Genomic DNA, 20,818 nt, shown 5'->3' on the forward strand with positions numbered 1-20,818 from the left:
AGAATAGAGCAGCACTGTCACCAGATGTTCACTCTGTCCCCAGAGGGTTGGAGGTAGAGAAAACTCTATCTTGGAAGAACTGATACTTTTAATATTATGTGGACAAATGTATTGCATTTAAGCAAAATACAGGAATGATCACATTGGTGAGAGCCCGACATATCGATCAAATGTTCAATAGCATTAGACTAAGTCTATAAATCAAGCATGTTAAAAACTGCTCCAAGAAAGATGAATAAGGAGTACCATCTATTACATGTGGCTAGACCTCTCCTGTTAATCTGTTAACATTGTAGTATCTAGACCTCTCCTGTGAAAATAGTAGTATATTGTGTTAGTATGAACTACTGGTTGATGACGATTTGGTTAGAACATAAATAACTAATCGATGAGGTTAAGATCTGATAGTTTCATAGACACTGTGAATAAGGCTTTATGAATATATTGCTACATCATTCAACAACATTTAAGATTATATCTATTTGGGTTTATTGAAAGAGACAATGAAAATATTTGTTCCAAAGGGAAATCTTTATTTTCATCTATTCATCAAAGCTTCAAAGCAAACATTCCTACAGTATCTAATAGTAATAATACAGAACACGTCAAATCTAACACTGAAACAACCTCAGTCTACAGAGAGGATTGACACATGAACTCAAGCAAAGCCCTCTGTTAGTCTACATGTCAGTGATCAAAAAGACAGAGAACATCCGATCTCAGAACAGAGTCAAAGCAGAGGAACCAGCAGTCTCTCTCCACAGGAATGTGTGACTGAGGGGTCCTACCCAGAACAGTCAGCCTTCCTCAGGGTCTTGGTGACTGGAGTCTGGGATTTCTGCTGGGCTTCACAGGTCACCTCTCCTGCCTTGGTCCACTCCTGGGCAGAGAGAGTCAGGGTGTTGCTCCAGCTGTACAGGCCGTCCTTCTCCAGGACCCCTTGACTGGTCTCCTGGTTCTTACTGGTCCCGTCCACTTTCCAGCTCATGGTCCAGTCTGAAGGGAAGCCCTTGTTGGCCAGACACGTCAGTGTGGCTGTTGTTGTACTGGACAGCTCCTCACTAGAGGGGGGCAGGACGGTGAGGGTGGGGGCCCTGTTACCTGGAACAAACAGAACACATCAACTGCATCTACTATGTCTAAAAGATTTCTAAAAGCAATAGACATACAAATACATTGATTTGGAAATGCCTTTTAAATATAATGTAGTTAGATTGGTAAAAGATTTGAAGAAAACACAAAACGTAATATGATAGATATACAAAGCAGAATAATGAACAATATGAGTCAAGTGTAAGTGGTTAACTTTAGCGTTACTAGTATGTCAGATATTTTAGGATTGTTTCTGATCAGAATACTCAGAACATCTACAGTATATGAAGATAATCCAAGAGGTTGTATGCAAACATAAGACTCTTTCACAAAGCAACAATAACTGCAATAACCAACACTTTAAGAGTTATAAAGTCTGCTCTCAAACAAATCAGACATACAAAAAACCTACTATTTAACATTTTGATTGAATAAAATATTATTTGAAAGAAGGCTCAGTGAAAAGCCATAGAAAAATGCAATGTCTTTAAAATAAAGATTTATAAAATCATAATATATTTAAGGAAGTAAAAAACAAAATGTAATCAGAAAGAAATATGAAGAGAGATTGTTACTTACTTCCAACATCAAGTCTGGTGCCGCTACCAAAAGTGTACCACAGTGATACAATCCCTGTTACTGCTCGTACAAAAACCTCCTGACCATTGGGGAAGCTGAATTTCTTTAGACTGTGGTTCAAATATCTAACTCTAATATGGTATGAATACTTGCCAAATATTGTTTTATCTTCTACATTTGAAAGAAAGTGTTTATTGTTTATTTGTTTTAAACCTACAGTTTATTGTACATGTCCTACTAGGTGCAGTATGTTTATTCATACAACTAGTCTAAAATGTAGGCTAATCACTTCCATCTTTCAAAAATGCAGGTCAAATTTGATTAGATGTAATAACATTTATATTCTAATTGACCATATTATGTGAAGGCCGTATGCATTTTTTAAAAATCATCTTAAATGTTTTTTTTTTAAATTCTCAATATTGAGGCTAAATGTATAGAGAAACTGAAACATGACATAAAAACGTGAATAAAACAGTTAATTTGGTGTTTACTTACTTCCAACATCAAGTCTGGTGCCACTACCAAAAGTCAACCACAGTGATACAATCCCCGTTACTGCTGGTACAAAAACCTCTCTGTGTTGTGATGCTGCAGCTGTTACAGTGAAGATCACTCATACAGAATCATAGTCAACATAAATACACTTTAACATTTTCCAGATAGAACAAACACTTCATAATAACATTTCTAGGTAGTACAAATACGAATTGTATCTTAAATCCAGATATGAGTCTTTTTTCCTTCCTCTGTGTATCAGGTGTTCTCCTAGTCTGTAGGTACAGTCCAGCATTAGATCAGTGTTGCTAGTATTTCTCCATATTGTCCATATGAAAGACAACAGCAGCAGCAGTAGTGATAGTGATCCATGTTGTATATTCCTTTATTAAACATGTTGATCTCAGATTTAACAGTGGTGGTAAAGTCACAGAGGACAGACAACACTACCAGAGGAATCCTACCAGCTTCAGTTTAGAGAAGTGTTCACTAACTGATTAGAGGAACTTATATGAGAGACCAAGCATGAGTGAACAGACAGTTCATTATATCTGATGTGGCAGGGTCTACAGAAAATCACAATCACGGATTACAAAAAGAAAACCAGCCCTGTTGTGAACATCGACGCTTTGCTCCCAGACAAATTAAACAATCTCTTTGCTCGCTTTGAGGACAATACAGTGCCACTGACACGGCCCGCTACCAAAGCCTGTGGGCTCTCCTTCTCCGTGGCCAATGTGAGTAAAACATTTACACGTGTTAACCCTTGCAAGGCTGCCAGCCCAGACTGCATCCCTAGCCGTGTCCTCAGAGCATGCGCAGACCAACTGGGTGGTGTGTTTACAGACATATTCAATCAATCCCTATCCCAGTCTGTTGTCCCCACATGGTTCAAGATGGCCACCATTATTCCTGTTCCCAAGAAAGCTAAGGTAACTGAACTAAATGACTATCGCCCCGTAGCAGTCATTTCTGTCGTCATGAATTGCTTTGAGAGACTAGTCAAGGATCATATCACCTCCACCCTACCTGACACCCTAGACCCACTCCAATTTGCTTACCGCCCCAATAGGTCCACAGACGATGCCATCACACTGCACACTGCCCTATCCCATTTGGACAAGAGGAATACTTATGTAAGAATGCTGTTCATTGACTACACCTCAGCATTCAACACCATAGTACCCTCCAAACTCATCATTAAGCTTGAGACCCTGGGTCTCGACCCCGCCCTGTGCAACTGGGTCCTCGACTTTCTGACGGGCCGCCCCCCCCCAGGTGGTGAAGGTAGGAAACAACATCTCCACTCCTCTGATCCTCAACACTGGGGCCCCACAAGGGTGCGTTCTCAGCCCGCTCCTGTACTCCCTGTTCACCCATGACCTCTTGTCCGTGCACGCCTCCAACTCAATCATCAAGTTTGCAGACGACACTACAGTGGTAGGCATGATTACCAACAACGACGAGACGGCCTACAGGGAGGAGGTGAGGGTTCTCGGAGTGTGGTGTCAGGAAAATAACCTCTCACTCAACGTCAACAAAACAAAGGAGATGATCGTGGACTTCAGGAAACAGCAGAGTGAGCACCCCCCTATCCACATCCCTCACTAGCTTTAAGCACCAGCTGTCAGAGCAGCTCATAGATTACTGCACCTGTACATAGCCCATCTATAATTTAGCCCAAACAACTACCTCTTTACCTACTGTATTTATTTATTTATTTTGCTCCTTTGCACCCCATTATTTCTGTCTCTACTTTGCGCTTTCTTCCACTGCAAACCAACCATTCCAGTGTTTTTATTTTTTATTTTACTTGCTGTGTTGTATTTACTTCGCCACCATGGCCTTTTTTATATTTTTATTTATTTATACATATATTTGTTTGCCTTCACCTCCCTTATCTCACCTCACTTGCTCACATTGTATATAGACTTATTTTTTTCACTGTATTATTGACTATATGTTTGTTTTACTCCATGTGTAACTATGTGTTGTTGTATGTGCCGAACTGCTTTGCTTTATCTTGGCCAGGTCGCAATTGTAAATGAGAACGTGTTCTCAATTTGCCTACCTGGTTAAATAAAGGTTAAATAAAAAAATAAAAAAAATAAAACATCGACGGGACAGTAGTGGAGAAGGTGGAACGTTTTAAGTTCCTCGGCGTACACATCACGAACAAACTGAAATGGTCCACCCACACAGACAGCGTGGTGAAGAAGGCCCAACAGCGCCTCTTCAACCTCAGGAGGCTGAAGAAATATGGCTTGTCATCGAAAACACTCACAAACTTTTACAGATGCACAAATAAGAGCATCCTGTAGGGCAGTATCACCGCGTGGTACGGCAACTATAGAGGGTAGTGAGGTCTGCACAATGTATCACCGGGGGCAAGATACCTGCCGTCCAGGACACCTACAGCACCCGATGTCACAGGAAGACCAAAAAGATCATCAAGGACAATAACCACCTGAGCCACTGCCTGTTCACCCCGCTATCATCCAGAAGGCGAGGTCAGTACAGGTGCATCAAAGCTGAGACCGAGAGACTGAAAAACAGCTTCTATCTCAAGGCCATCAGACTGTTAAATAGTCATCACTTGAAAATAAAGGAGAGCCGCACACTCTAGGAGCTCAGATGCAACATTTTTATATCCAACGTTTCAACAGACAAGCTGTCTTCATCAGGGTATAATCACAAACACTGCGGGATGACTCGTTTATATAGTGTCGAAAGACACACAGGTGTCTGTAATCATGGCCAAGAGTGGCCTAATATCATTGGTTAATTCTCAAATATTAAAATGGCATACAAAGAACAGCATACAAAAAACAAATGGATAGCATACGATCATAGATTCATTTTATACTACACAAGCTTACAAACAATTACAATGGCAAAGTCACAATAATCACAAGAATGGCTTCAGATCAAAGTCTACGTTGAGACCATGTGACGCTCGTCCTCCTCCTCGTCTGAGGATGAGCATGGATCGGACCAAAACGCAACGTGGGTTGAATACATATTTGTTAATTTAAGAAAGACGAAGACGGAAAAACTCTTAAACAAACTACAAAACAATAAACGACGTGAACAGACTTGTACTTGAGAACATAAAACAAGAACGCACGAACAGAAAAGAACGCACGAACAGAAAAGAACACACGAACGAACGAACGAACGAACGAACGAACGAACGAACGAACGAAAACAGTCCCGTGTGGCACAAACACTGACACAGGAACAATCACCCACCAACAAACAGTGTGAACATCCTACCTAAATATGGTTCTCAATCAGAGGAAACGTAAAACACCTGCCCCTGATTGAGAACCATATCAGGCTAATTGAACATGAACCCAACATAGAAACACATAACATAGAATGCCCACCCAGCTCACGTCCTGACCAACTAAACAAAGACAAAACAAAGGAAATAAGGTCAGGAACGTGACAGACCAAGGGAGCAAGGGTCTTTAAGTTAAAGATCCAGGCAGCCTCTCGTTTTAATAATACATTATTGTCATCAATACAGTCATCACTAACATAGAGAGACTGCTGCCAACATACAGACTCAATCTGTGGCCAGTATAATAAATGGATCACTAGTCACTTTAAATAACGCCACTTTAATAATGTTTACATGTCCTACATCTCTTATGCATATACTGTATTCTATACCATCTACTGCATCTTGCCTACGCCGCACGGCCATCGCTCATCCATATATTTATACATACATATTCTTATTCATCCCTTTACATTTGTGTGTGTATAAGGTAGTCGTTGTGATTTTGTTAGATTACTTGTTAGATATTACTGCACTGTCGGAACTAGAAGCACAAGCATTTCGCTACACTCGCATTAACATCTGCTAACCATGTGCATGTGACCAATACAATTTGATTTGATCATCATCAGAATAACAATATAATGGTGGTGTGACATAAAAGGTACCATACATTAGTTATCTGAGTAAACAGTTGCTGTTTGATGTTATAAAAGCTGTGACATGAAGGATAAAATACTCTAATCATTGGAGCCTACTTGGAAACTGAAATAGATTTGAAACATTCATTTGCATAATGCATCTGCTCCGCTGCTCTGAGAGCATTTATATCCCTGTGAGTTGAACACTTCATGACTGAGAGCTGTTCTTCATGACAACAGAACCCACAACAACCATGACTTTTATCACCATCTTCATCTGGACACTTGTTTTCTGCTTTCAAGGTTACAGTTTTCAGAATCTATTGTTGAAGATTAATTTAATCTACAGTGTTTACATGTACAGTATATCAATGTTAATATTTCTGTTCACAACTATTCATTACAATATGTAATATTTAATTTATATACATTTTTATTTTTATTTTTCAGAAGCCAGAGGACAGTACGTTGTGACACAGACTCCTGCAGTGAAAGCTGTTGTCCCACAACAGACAGTCTCTCTGAACTGTAAAACCATCAGTAATGTGATCAACAATAACTATCTAGCCTGGTACCAACAGAAACCTGGAGGAGCTCCTAAACTCCTTATTTACCGTGCTACAACACTTCAGTCTGGGACTCCATCTAGATTTAGTGGTAGTGGATCTGGGAGTGACTTCACTCTGACCATCAGTGGAGTCCAGGCTGAAGATGCAGGAGATTACTACTGTCAGAGTGAACACACAAACTGGCTTGGTAGCACCTTTTGGGTCCACAGTGATACATAGCCGTACAAAAACCTCCCTCAGTCAGACTGCACAGTGACTGTACTGCTACAGCTGGGACCTACTGCAGGTGCTGAGGGGAGGAGATGATCCAGTACAATGACACAGTGTGTAGTAGAGCTGAACAACAATATCTATGTCTTATAACTCAAAGCTGTTAGATCATATTCAGTCATTATCCCATGTGTTCCTTTCTGCATTTTTACTCCTTTTTCTTAGATATCCCATGGAGACCCATGAACCATCTATCTACAAAAAGGTTCAAATCTGGTATCTTCTGAAACAGAGGATACCAACAATGACTTTGTACATTTAACAGCTCACTAAAAATCTGCAACTTAATCTGGACTTTTTCTTTAGGAATATGTCTTGTTTTTCATTTCAAGCAAGAAAAGACCTGGTTGCAGACACTTTCTATCCTTTGTTGGACTATGGTGATATTCTGGAATGTTCCAGGATCTTACCTGCACACACTAGACATTCTACCATGATGCTGTTCGAGTAGTAACCAACACAATACCTCTAGCACATCACTGTACCTTGTATCAGTAAGCAGGATGGCCATCCTTAACTGTGAAGTCACAGACTCACTGGTACATGTTTGTCTATGAAGACATCTTAGGGCAGCTGCCAATATATTTAAGAACTTTACTCACCCTACAGAGTCATGGACATTACTGTCTGAGATCACAGAACTGTATTATATAATGTTCTCAACACAAGAACTGAGTTTGGTAAGAGGGCTTTTAGCCTTGCTGCCCCATCATATTGAAACACCTTGCAAAAGGACTTAAAATTACATCATCTTATTCTGATTGATGATTTTAAATCCCGGATTGGAGGACTGCTGACCACAGACTGCACGTTTTTAAACCTGCTCTTTTAATGTTTTAACTTCCCTTCATTGTTAGGTTTTATGTGGTGTTGTGTCTCATGTGTATACTGTATGGATGCTGCTGCCTTGACCAAGGCTCACTTGAAAAATATAATGTTCATGTTAAATAAAGGATAAATAAATACAATGAAATCTTAATATAAAGGGAACATATTGGGTTTCATGTATCGTAATGATGTGTCACGAAGGTGGCTCCCCTTCCTGTTCGGGTGGCGCTCGGCGGTCGTCGTTTGTTTTTGTCTAATTGTTTTCACCTGTTCCTTGTTGGGGTTTTGGGATGGGTGTTATTTAAGTTCGTTTAGCCCGCTGGTGTTTGTGCGGGCTTGTTGTTATTTTACGTTAGTGGTGTTTGTGTACTTTTGGGTTTTCGCTGTCCTGTATTTTGGTAACTATGGTTTTGGGTTTGTTGCGCCTGTGTTTTGGGCTTCACCCATGTTTGTACTGGTTACTGTGCTAAAGGACATTAAAGCGTTTTTTTCCCGTTGACATTCTGCTCTCTGCGTCTGACTCCACACCCATCACTCTCCAGACGTTACATGATGGTGTGTCTGGTCAGAGATAGAGGAGAGGAGAGGAGGGAGGGAGCTGAACTCAGTCAGGAACAGAGTAGCAGTCCTGCACAGTGGAGACCCTTTTCTCTCAGTGGCAGTCCAATAGTCCAGTAGTCCAGCATTCAGTCCACACAGTTCACTGCACTAACACTACTTTGCCTGCAGGGGACAAAACAAGACAAATTAGTATTCCTCTTTTCCATAAATATCAATATGTTAACATACCATATTACCATAACAGTATAACACTAATCAACAGACAAAGTCAATATATGTTCTTTAGATACATTAATATGAGTTTTTTCTTCATATTTTCTTCAGTATTAAGGATGGTTTTGTCTTGATAAACAACATTGATAGTGATCATATGTTTTGGTAGTTAAACCAATTATAGCTTTGTATTTATTATATTTTTATTCACTTAATTTATTTACATATAAATAGGACTTCTATTATTATTTGGTGACAATTGTAAGAGCAAGATCATCAGATTGTAATGGACTCTCAGTTTTAATCTGATGGATCCTTAGTGGTCTAAATTTACTGAATAATGGTGATGGGGAGAAGACCAGAAGATTATCTGAATAGTGATGATGCTCTGCACAGACAGCACATGCTTCAGTGGTCTGGGAGTGTTTATATCCCTGTGAGTTTAACACTTCATGACTGAGAGCTGTTCTTCATGACAACAGAACCCACAACAACCATGACTTTTATAACCATCTTCATCTGGACACTTGCTTTCTGCTTCAAGTGTAAAGAAAATTCCATCTTTGTTTAATGAAACGTAATCCATTTGAGGGAACTAAAAGGTTGTTAAATATGTGTTATTACATAAAGTATAACACCCATATTATCTGTCATTAATTGCATGGTGGCATATCTGTTATGTCTTCCTCCCTGAATCCACCATAAAGGTTAAAACCAGTCCACTCACTCATCTGTCCCAGTCCAGGGTATTTCAGATAGTGGTCAACTGTTAGACTGGTAGCTGTGGGAGTGAAACTGAGATTTACGTAGACAGGGCTGGGTGGTTCTGCTTGTCCCAGAATAGAGCAGCACTGTCAACAGATGTTCACTCTGTCCCCAGCAGGTTAGCGGTAGAGAAGACTGACAATCTTGAAGCTGTGATACTTGTAATATTATGTGGACAACTTTTTAGATAAATGCAGGTCTAATCACATTGGTGAGAGTCCAAGATATTGATCAAAAGTCTAATTACAAAAAGAGAAAACAAAATATTTGTTCCAAAGGGAAATCTTTATTTTCATCTATTCATCAAAGCATCAAAACAAACATTCCTACAGAATCAAATAGTAATAAAACAGAACACTTCAAATCTAACACTGATACAACCTCAGTCTACAGAGAGGATTGATACATGAACCCAAGCAAAGCCCTCTGTTAGTCTACATGTCAGTGATCAATAAAACAGAGAACATCTGATCTCAGAACAGAGTCAAAGCAGAGGAACCAACAGCCTCTCTCCACAGGGGTGTGTGACTGAGGGGTCCTACCCAGAACAGTCAGCCTTCCTCAGGGTCTTGGTGACTGGAGTCTGGGATTTCTGCTGGGCTTCACAGGTCACCTCTCCTGCCTTGGTCCACTCCTGGTTAGTGAGAGTCAGGGTGCTGCTCCAGCTGTACAGACCATTGTCATGACGTTGCCTGCTTGGGTATAGCAAGCCCCATCCCCCTCTCCCTGCCTCTCCCTGCCCCCTTCAACCCATGCTGTGGTCACAGAGAGACGTCGTAAATTCCTGAGAATCTCCTCACGGCCCAACAGTATTAGAGAGAGGGTAAACTTTCAGGACAAAGGAAGTTTTCTTCCACCTCACAGAACTTGAGGTACGAACAGATTTCATGTTCCTGAAAAAGTATTAAAGATCGGTGAAGATCCCAGCTATTAACCGGTCCATTGGTCACAATGTGGGAAACTCATGGGAGACTGGGTGGCTACATTACCATACCGCTGTTTATATAATAACCTCAGATATGAGGTTTACATCTGTTTGTTGTACAAAATGAATGAGTGAGTATGATACTGTTTGTATAATTGTGTAATATGAATTTGGACTGTTTTCAATGAAGAAAAATACAAATCCCTTTTGATTTGAACTAAATCCAAGGACCGCCCCTGAGCCCAGTTAGGGTCAGACATCCTGGGACAGCCCCTTTCTGCTATCCGAATAAAAGCCCAACTCTGAGAAATTATCAATAGACCATGTTTTTCTCCATAGGAGGAGAACGAAGGTTAAGTACCATTGCTGAATCTTTAACCATACCACGTGGTTAAACTCTTAGACGAATAAGAACAAGTCTTTGATATTGACGACTAGTCTGCAGCTAGGAATTCGGTATCATTGAACGCGAAGAAAGACAACCGCCGAAACATCCATTCTATAACGAATGTCACTCTGAACTATCCACAATAACTACGACAGAAGGAACTCCAACAAAAACTAACTTCTCTCCAACGATCAAGACGACACACACCGAGCGTAGATATATATATATATTGATTGCAATTGTTCCCGAATGAGTGAGCGTTCATGTGTAAGGATTAGCATGTCAATTGTTATAATTATGGACTCTGTAGTGACTTCTTAGTCGAACGCAATTTTCCCTTTGTCTAACAAGCCGCCATGCCGGTTCAGCCCACTAGGGCATATTTCTCCCATTTCATGTAACCATTTTAAGTTTGTTTGTTCGTTTGTGCATTTCTGTGAATTACTTAGTTAGTAATAAATAAATGATTTAAGACAATTGATGTATGGATGACTCATAGTGAAGACTGGGTTCGTGCAGATAACCAACAATTTACGACGTTTGGAATGAGACTAACGTGAGGTAAAAATAAATAAATCATTAATCAGAAGACTATTGATCAGATATGAAAATATCTGAAAGGTTATATTGGGAAATTATAACTTTGTAATCTGACTACTTTCCCTGGTACCCCCAGAATTCATAGTTAATTAGTTACGTTATTACTCAGTTGATCGCGTAATCCCTAATTACAGGAATCTTTGATAAAAACTATAAGTCTTCAATTTAATGATAGCAAAGACACGACACCATCCTTCTCCAGGACCCAGAGACTGGCCTCCTGCTTCTTGCTGTTCCCGTCCACTTTCCAGCTCATGGTCCAGTCTGAGGGGAAGCCCTTGTTGGCCAGACACGTCGGTGTGGCTGTTGTTGTACTGGACAGCTCCTCATTAGGGGGGGGGGGGGGGGGGGGGGGGCACTGTTACCTGGAACAAACAGAACACATCAACTAAGTAACTACATCAAGTACAGCTACAGTAAGAAATTATCTTAAGCAAAGAACACATCGAAATGAAGTGAATTGTAAATATCCTCTAAATATGAATGTTAACTTCTTTGGGCTGCAAGCCCGAAGCCGGGCACAATATGACAACAGCCACTTCAAGTGCAGGGCGCGAAATTCAAAATACATTTTTTAGAAATATTTAACTTTCACACATTAACAAGTCCAATACAGCAAATGAAAGATACACATCTTGTGAATCCAGCCAACATGTCCGATTTTTAAAATGTTTTACAGCGAAAACACCACGTATATTTATGTTAGCTCACCACCAAATACAAAAAAGCACAGACATTTTTCACAGCACAGGTAGCTTGCACAAAACCAACCTAACTAACCAAGAACCAACCAAACTAACCAAGAAACAACTTCATCAGATGACAGTCTTATAACAAGTTATACAATAAATCTATGTTTTGTTCGAAAAATGTGCATATTTGAGGTATAAATCATAGTTTTACATTGCAGCTACAATCGGAAATAGCACCGAAGCAGCTAGAACAATTACAGAGACCAAATTGAAATACCTAAATACTCATCATAAAACATTTATGAAAAATACATGGTGTACAGCAAATGAAAGACAAACATCTTGTGAATCCAGCCAATATTTCCAATTCTTTAAGTGTTTTACAGCGAAAACACAATATAGCATTATATTAGCTTACCACAATAGCCAAAAACACAACAGCATTGATTCAAGCCAACAGTAGCGATAACAAATAAACCAGCAAAAGATATTAATTTTTTCACTAACCTTCTCAAAATTCATCAGATGACAGTCCTATAACATCATATTACACAATACATATATTGTTTGTTCGAAAATTTGCATATTTAGCAGCACAAATCGTGGTTATACAATGTGAATACTAGGCAAAATGCAATAAAAATGTTCGGAGAAATCTTGGAGAGGCACCTATTCTAATCAAATAACTATCCATAAACGTTACTAAAAAATACATGTTGGACAGCAAATTAAAGATAGCTTAGTTCTTAATGCAATCGCCGTGTTAGAATTCTAAAAATAACTTCAGTACGACATCCAGCTTACGTTATTGCGAGAGAGCGCCCAAAATCAAAGCGGAAAACACAACGACACATTTTCCACAGAAATAGGAAATAACATCATAAATGGGTCCTACTTTTGCTGATCTTCCATCAGAATGTTGTACAAGTGGTCCTTTGTCCAGAACAATCGTTGTTTGGATTTAGAATGTCATTTTTCCCTCTCGAATGAGCAAGCAAAACTTGCCAAGTGGCGCGAAGCTCTCCATCGTGAACAAACGCAAAGAACGGAACACGCCAAAACTCCCGAAAAAAATTCAATAATCTGATTAAACTATATTGAAAAAACATACTTTACGATGATATTGTCACATTTATCAAATAAAATCAAAGCCGGAGATAGTAGCCGTCTATAACGACAGCTTTTCAGAAGGCAATACCCGGTTCCTTCTCGCGCCTTCCTGAAAACAGGAAATTGGTGTCACGTCATGCCAAGAGCTCTTATTCGACCTCAGATCAAGCTATACACTCCATTTCTTCTCTCACTGCCTATTGACATCTAGTGGAAGGCGTATGAAGTGCATGTATACTAATAGATTTCAAGCAAAAGATTAGGTAGGCCCTGGAACAGAGCCTCGATTTGAGATTTTTCACTTTCTGACAGGAAGTTTGCTGCAAAATGAGTTCTGTTTTACTCACAGATATAATTCAAACGGTTTTAGAAACTTGAGAGTGTTTTCTATCCAATAGTAATAATAATATGCATATTGTACGAGCAAGAATTGAGTACGAGGCCGTTTGGAATGGGCACCTTTCATCCAAGTTACTCAATACTGCCCCTGCAGCCCAAAGAAGTTTTAAAGTTAGATTGTTTAAAAGATGTAGAGAAAACACTAAAGTAATATGATATAAAGCAGATTTATGAACCAAACAAGTATAAAGTGTTTAAATAACTAGAGTTACTAGTCATACGGTGTCAGTTATACCTGTTATACAGATATTGTTTAGGAATGGATCTGATCAGAATAGCCTACTCATATTCACAGTATTTTCTACTGCATGTGTCTAGACCTCTCCTGCTAATCTGTTAATATTGTTGTATCTAGATCTCTCCTGTCAATCTGTTAACATTGTAGTATCGAGACCTCTCCTGTTAATCTGTTAACATTGTAGTATCTAGACCTCTCCTGTTAATCTGTTAACATTGTAGTATCTAGACCTCTCCTGTTAATCTGTTAACATTGTAGTATCTAGAACTCTCCTGTTAATCTGGTAACATTGTAGTATCTAGACCTCTCCTGTTAATCTGTTAACATTGTAGTATCTACACCTCTCCTATTAATCTGTTAACTTTGTAGTAACTAGACCTCTCCTGTTAATCTGTTAACATTGTAGTATCTAGACCTCTCCTGTTAATCTGTTAACATTGTAGTATCTACACCTCTCATGTTAATCTGTTAACATTGTTGTATCTAGACCTCTCCTGTTAATCTGTTAACATTGTAGTATCTAGACCTCTCCTGTTAATCTGTTAACATTGTAGTATATAGACCTCTCCTGTTAATCTGTTAACATTGTAGTATATAGACCTCTCCTATAGACTGAGGGGCAGCTCCGGACTGAGGGGCAGCTCCGGACTGAGGGTCAGCTCCAGACTGAGGGGCAGCTCCGGACTGAGGGGACTGAGGGGCAGCTCCGGACTGAGGGGTAGCTCCGGACTGAGGGGCAGCTCCGGACTGAGGGGCAGCTCCGGACTGAATGGCAGCTCCGGACTGGAGGGCAGCTCATGACTGGAGGGCAGCTCATGACTGGAAGGCAGCTCATGACTGGAAGGCAGCTCATGACTGGCAGGCAGCTCATGACTGGCGGGCAGCTCTGGCAGCTCCTGACTGGATGGCGGCTCTGGCAGCTCCTGGCTGACTGGCGGCTTTGGCAGCTCCTGGCTGACTGGCGGCTCTGGCAGGTCCTGGCTGACTGACGAATCTGGCCGGTCCTGGCTGACTGACGACTCTGGCCGGTCCTGGCTGACTGACGACTCTGGCCGGTCCTGGCTGACTGACGACTCTGGCCGGTCCTGGCTGACTGACGACTCTGGCCGGTCCTGGCTGACTGACGACTCTGGCCGGTCCTGGCTGACTGACGACTCTGGCCGGTCCTGGCTGACTGGCGGCTCTGGCAGGTCCTGGCTGACTGGCGGCTCTGGCATGTCCTGACTGGCGGGCGGCACTGGCAGCTCCTGACTGACGGGCGGCTCTGGTGGCTCCTGACTGACGGACGGCTCTAGCGGCTCCTGACTGATGTACGGCTCTAGTGGCTCAGGACAGACGGGCGGCTTTGACGGCTCCGGACAGACGGGCGGCTCAGACGGCGCTGGGCAGACGGGCAGCGCAGGCGGCGCTGGGCAGACGGACAGCACAGATGGCGCTTGGCAGACGGGCAGCGCAGGCGGCGCTGGGCAGACGGGTAGCTCAGACGGCGCTGGGCAGACGGCAGACTCTAGCTGGCTGAGGCGCACAGTAGGCCTGGTGCGTGGTGCCGGAACTGGTGGTACCGGGCTAAGGACACGCACCTCAAGGCTAGTGCAGGAAGCAGCAACAGGGCGCACAGGGCTCTGGAGACGTACAGGAGGCTTGGTGCGTGGTGCCGGAACTGGTGGTACCGGGCTGGAGACACGTACCACAGGGCGAGTGCGTGGAGGAGGAACAGGGCTCTGGAGACGCACTGGAAGCCTGGTGCGTGGTGTTGGCACTGGTGGTACTGGGCTGGGAACACGCACCACTGGGCGAGTGCGAGGGGCTGCCACAGGAGAGCTGGTGCGTTGAGCTGGCGCAGGACGTGCAGGGCTAGGGAGGTGCACAGGAGGCCTGGTGCGTGGTACTGGCACAGTCTTCACCAGACGGATAGCACGCACCTCAGGACGAGTATGGAGAGCTAACTCAGGTGACATCAAGTCCCCGACTCGCTCCGTCGGGCGGATGTCGTGCCTCAAGCACCAACACAGCACCTCCCTCATAACTCTCTCCTCCAATTTCCCCATTAGATCCTTCACAGTCTCTACTTCACTCGCCCTGCTCACCTCCAACTCCACCCCGACTGGCTCCGGTTCCATCCTCGGTTCCTCACGGTAAGCATGGGGAGCTGGCTCAAGTCTCCTACTTGACCCAGCTACACTCCCCGTGTGCCCCTCCCCAAGAAAACTTTGGGGCTGCCTCTCGGGTTTCCAGCCGCTCTGCCGTGCTAGCTCCTCATACCGGCGCCTCTCTGCTTTCGCTGCCTCCAGCTCTGCCTTGGGGCGGCGATATTCCCCTGGTTGTGCCCAGGGTCCTCCGCTGTCTAATACCTCCTCCCAAGTCCAGGAGTCCTGTGTCCTCGGCCGCTGCTGTTGTTGCCCGTCATCACGCTGCTTGGTCCTAGGTTGGTGGGTGATTCTGTCACGATCGTCGTAACGTGAAAGAGAAGAGGACCAAGGCGCAGCGTGAAGTGAATACATAATCTATTTATTTAAGCGACGTACTGAAGAACACTTAAACAAAACTACAAAACAACAAACCGACGAACGTGAAGCTATACAAAACAAATAAGTGCAGACACTGGCAACTTACACATAGACATAGACAATCACCCACAAATTACCTAATGACTATGGCTGCCTAAATATGGCTCCCAATCAGAGACAACGATAGACAGCTGTCTCTAATTGAGAACCAATCTAGGCAACCATAGACATACAATCCCCTAGACTAGACACTGCTCCATAAACATACAAAAACCCCTAGACAATACAAAACACATACATCCCCCATGTCACACCCTGACCTAACTAAAATAATAAAGACAACAAAGATAACTAAGGCCAGGGCGTGACAGTAAAATATGTAAAATCGCAATATTTTCATTGAGACAGAGTTTCAGAAAGTAAAATACCCCCAAAAAATTATCTGAAGGAAATATCAAAGAGCGTGTTACTTACGTCCAACATCAAGTCTGGTGCCGCTACCAAAAGTCCACCACAGTGATACTATTACTGTCACGTTCTGACCATAGTTATTTTGTGTTTTCCTTATTATTGCTCCTAAAATGACTTCCTTACAAGTAATATGTAATCTAAATATGTAATATTTAATTGAAATATGTAAACTGAATAATACCTAAAATTAGACAAAACAAACACAAATCAAATAAAAGTTATTGAATGTCTCTGTTTCAGAATCCAGAGGACAGGTCACTGTGACTCAGACTCCTGCTATGAAAACTGTTCTCTCAGAACAGACAGTTATTATAAACTGTAAAACCAGTGCAGATGTAGCAGATGTTTGTTTTGGGGATTACACCTGTATGGCCTGGTACCAACAGAAACCTGGAGGAGCTCCTAAACTCCTTATTTATGATGCTGAAGAACTTGAGCCTGGGACTCCATCTAGATTCAGTGGCAGTGGATCTGGTAGTGACTTCACTCTGACCATCAGTGGAGTCCAGGCTGAAGATGCAGGAGATTACTACTGTTAGAGTTACCACAGTGGTCCAGTCAGACTGCACAGTGACTGTACTGCTACAGCTGGGACCTACTGCAGGTATTGAGGGGGAAGAGACAGTGACATGGAACACTGACTGAACTAAAATACAGTGAGCTAAATATATCAGTGATGCTGACTATAATGTAAACTTATCCACCTTCATGTGAAATCATTCCTGAACTGACAACACCCATAGGTCCAGACTACATAAATATGCCAACCCTTTTGCTTTGGCTAACAAACCTTTTATTTAAAATTTCAGACAATAAGTTGAATGGACTCTATCTATGTGAAATAATAATGTCTCCCATGATTTCAGAATAAATATCCCCATCTCTGTTATGTCCCTCTATTGGGTAATGAGTTTCAAGCAAAGATTGAACAATATTTACAGAGATCATATAACATGATTATAACCCACTAAAACAACCTGAGGTTCTGTCATACAAGAGACAGTGACATGGAACACTGGTTAGTGAAGTCAACTTTGAATATGTTTAGAAAGCATCATTCAGATCACATGTTCCCCATCATCATCATCATCATCATTGTGCTGTACCCACAATACCGGTCCAACATGCAAAATAAGATGTAGAGAAGTAAAGAAAAATAAGGTGATGTTACATCAGCATCAGCCCCCCTAGATACAATCCCCATATGAACCTCACAACCAATTATTAATGTGATCATCTAGCATTATATTAACTATATTGATGGCATATCTGTTATGTCTCCCTCCCTGAATCCACCATAAAGGTTCAAACCAGTCCACTCCCTCATCTGGCCCAGTCCAGGGTTCTCCTAGACTGGAAGCTGTGGGAGTGAAACTGAGATTTACATAGAACAGATAGATGTGATTATGGACAGCGAGGAAGATGGAGAAGAGCTGAGTGTAGTGGCAAGATGTGTGTTGAGGAAGAATGGCATCAGACATGATAAAGAAGAATTTGGACCAATAAGAGTGACATTTTTTGACAAAGTGGATCCTTGCCTTTTGACGGATCCAGTTGTGGTTTCATGGTGGGTGGGAAAGGAGTTGGTGGTAATTGAATCAGTGAACGTAACCTGTAGTGGACTTGTGATATTTGTTTGTGTTTCTTCTGATCAGAGGCAGCAGGCACTTCGTATCATGCAACTTGGGTCAAGAGCTGTTTCTTGCTTTACTCTTAAGAACAGGGCACCATTGAAAGGGGTGATTTCTAGGGTAGCATTAAGTGTGGATGTAGCGATTGAAGTTGAAAATTCCTGGTGTTTGTGACACCCGCCGTTTGGTGCAACACTGACCCGGTGGTGAGCGTGGTGAAACAGAGGAGTCATTGTCAGTCCTTTTGAATTTTGAGCCAGACATGTAAGGATATATTATATATTAGTTATCCTGTCAGAGATTTTGTGCAGAAGCCACTGCTCTGTTTCAGGTGCAACGTTTATGGTCATGTTGCAGCAGTGTGTAGGAGGGAGATTCCAAGATGTGGGAAGTGTGTAGGAGGGCATGGGACAGAGGATTGTGCAGTTTCACTGGATAAAGTTGTGTGTCAAATGTAGGGGTGCACATGTTGCTGGAGGTCGGAAGTGTCCGGTGCGAGAGAGGCAGGTTGAAGTGGCCAGAGTCTGAGTAGTGCAGAGGGTGTCATATGCTGAGGCAGTGAATGAAGTAGAGGAGGATGGGTCAAGGTTGGAGGGATCCTGAGAGGATCCCAGTGAGTAGAAGATTTGTGCCAGCACAGAGGGAGTTATACTTCAGTAAGGTTGTCTTCTTAGCATTCATAGAATTGGTTATCAACTGTTCCACAGAAATGGTAGGTAAAACACAGAGAATAGATGTTGTCGTGGCAGCTGCAGAGAACTATTTGGTTATACAAGATTTTACTTCAGAAGAGTTACAGGGTGTGTTGAGGGGTGGTGTCCTGTCCTCCCAGGTCGTTGGAATGGTGCAGGAGCAGATAGGGTCAAAGTAGTGGAATGGGGTAGTGGGTTTTAATGTGTAGGTGGTAGGTGAGGAGAAGTAACAGGGTGTATGGGATTTTATTGCAGAAGAGTTAATGGGGAGGTGATTTTATTTTTACGAAATAGTGGTATATAGGTGTAGGGTTAGTTGGTGTGTAAGTTTGTCCTTTTAGGAACAGGACTAATGAGGTGGAGGTGTATGCACCTTTAAAATAGATGCAATCCGCCAACCCAACCCAATTCAGAAGAAGAAGAAGAGCTCTTCAACTACAGTTTCCCTGGGGACCAATAAAGTCTGTTTGCATAGAGAGGACACTTTGCATAGACAGCAAATGCTCCAGTGCTCTGGGAGTGTTTATATCCCTGTGAGTTGAACAATTCATGACTGAGAGCTGTCCTTCATGACAACAGAACCCACAACAACCATGACTTTTATCACCATCTTCATCTGGATATTTGCTTTCTGCTTTCAAGGTTAACATTTTCAGAATTTGTTGTTGAAAAATATTTATATCTACACAAAGGTATAACATACAGTATATTAATGTTAATATTTCTATTCAGAACTATTCATTACAACATGTAACATTTATTTCATATAAATGTTTTTATTCTATTTTCCAGGATCCAAAGGACAGCACACTGTGACTCAGACTCCTTCAGTGGAAACTGTTCTCCCAGGACAGATGGTCTCTCTGAAGTGTAAAACCAGCAGTAATGTTTACAACAATAACTTTTTAGCCTGGTACCAACAGAAACCTGGAGGAGCTCCTAAACTCCTTATTTACCGTGCTACAACACTACAGTCTGGGACTCCGTCTAGATTCAGTGGCAGTGGATCTAGAAGTGACTTCACTCTGACCATCAGTGGAGTCCAGGCTGAAGATGCAGGAGATTACTACTGTCAGAGTGCACACCTTGTAAGTGCCTGGGTGTTCACACAGTGATATAGAGCCGTACAAATACCTCCCTCAGATGTCACAGTAACTGCACTATTTGGGTGTGACTGCAGATGCTGAGGGGGAAGAGATAGTGACATGGAACACTGGCTGAACTAAAATACACTGAGCTAAATATATCAGTGATGCTGACTATGTCAACGTATCCCCCCTCATGTTAAATCATTCCTTAAGTGATAACAACCGTATGTCTGGATTGCAATAGTATTCCTCCCATTTTGCTCATGTGTAAACATTGCCTTAACATGTGACATAATATATTGAACGGACTATTTGCAACAATAGTAATGTCTCACATCATTTCAGAATAAAAACCCCAGTCTCTGTAAGATCCCTCTGTCAGGTAGTGAATTTCAAGCAAAGATTCAACCATATTTACATCTGGAACCTACTGCAGCTGCTCTGGGGGAAGAGACAGTGACATGGAACACTAGTGTAGTGAAGTCAACTTTGAATATGTTAGAAAGCATCACTAAGATCACACGTTCCCCATCATCATCACCATCATCATCATCATCATCATCATCATCATCATCATTGTAGTGCACCTAAAAGTTATTTGAAGTTCTGAAAAACCCAGGTTCTGTCATTCAAGAGACAGTGACATGGAACACTGGTTAGTGAAGTCAACTTTGAATATGTTTAGAAAGCATCATTCAGATCACATGTTGCCCATCATCATCATCATCATCATTGTGCTGGACCTCCAAAAGTTATTTGAAGTTCTGAAATACTC

At 41.9% G+C, this 20,818-nt stretch overlaps 1 gene segment (V, D, J or C); it reads right to left on the reverse strand.

The window, feature by feature from the left end:
• Nucleotides 1–520: 520 nt before the first annotated feature.
• Nucleotides 521–15,774, reverse strand: LOC120031854. The segment is given in 3 exon segments: nucleotides 521–1,101; nucleotides 1,672–1,750; nucleotides 15,742–15,774. Coding segments are annotated over 3 exon segments (429 nt in total).
• Between the last annotated feature and the right edge of the window lie 5,044 nt (nucleotides 15,775–20,818).

The sequence above is a fragment of the Salvelinus namaycush genome, chromosome 38 (genome assembly GCF_016432855.1).
Source record: "Salvelinus namaycush isolate Seneca chromosome 38, SaNama_1.0, whole genome shotgun sequence".
Lineage (NCBI taxonomy): Eukaryota > Metazoa > Chordata > Actinopteri > Salmoniformes > Salmonidae > Salvelinus > Salvelinus namaycush.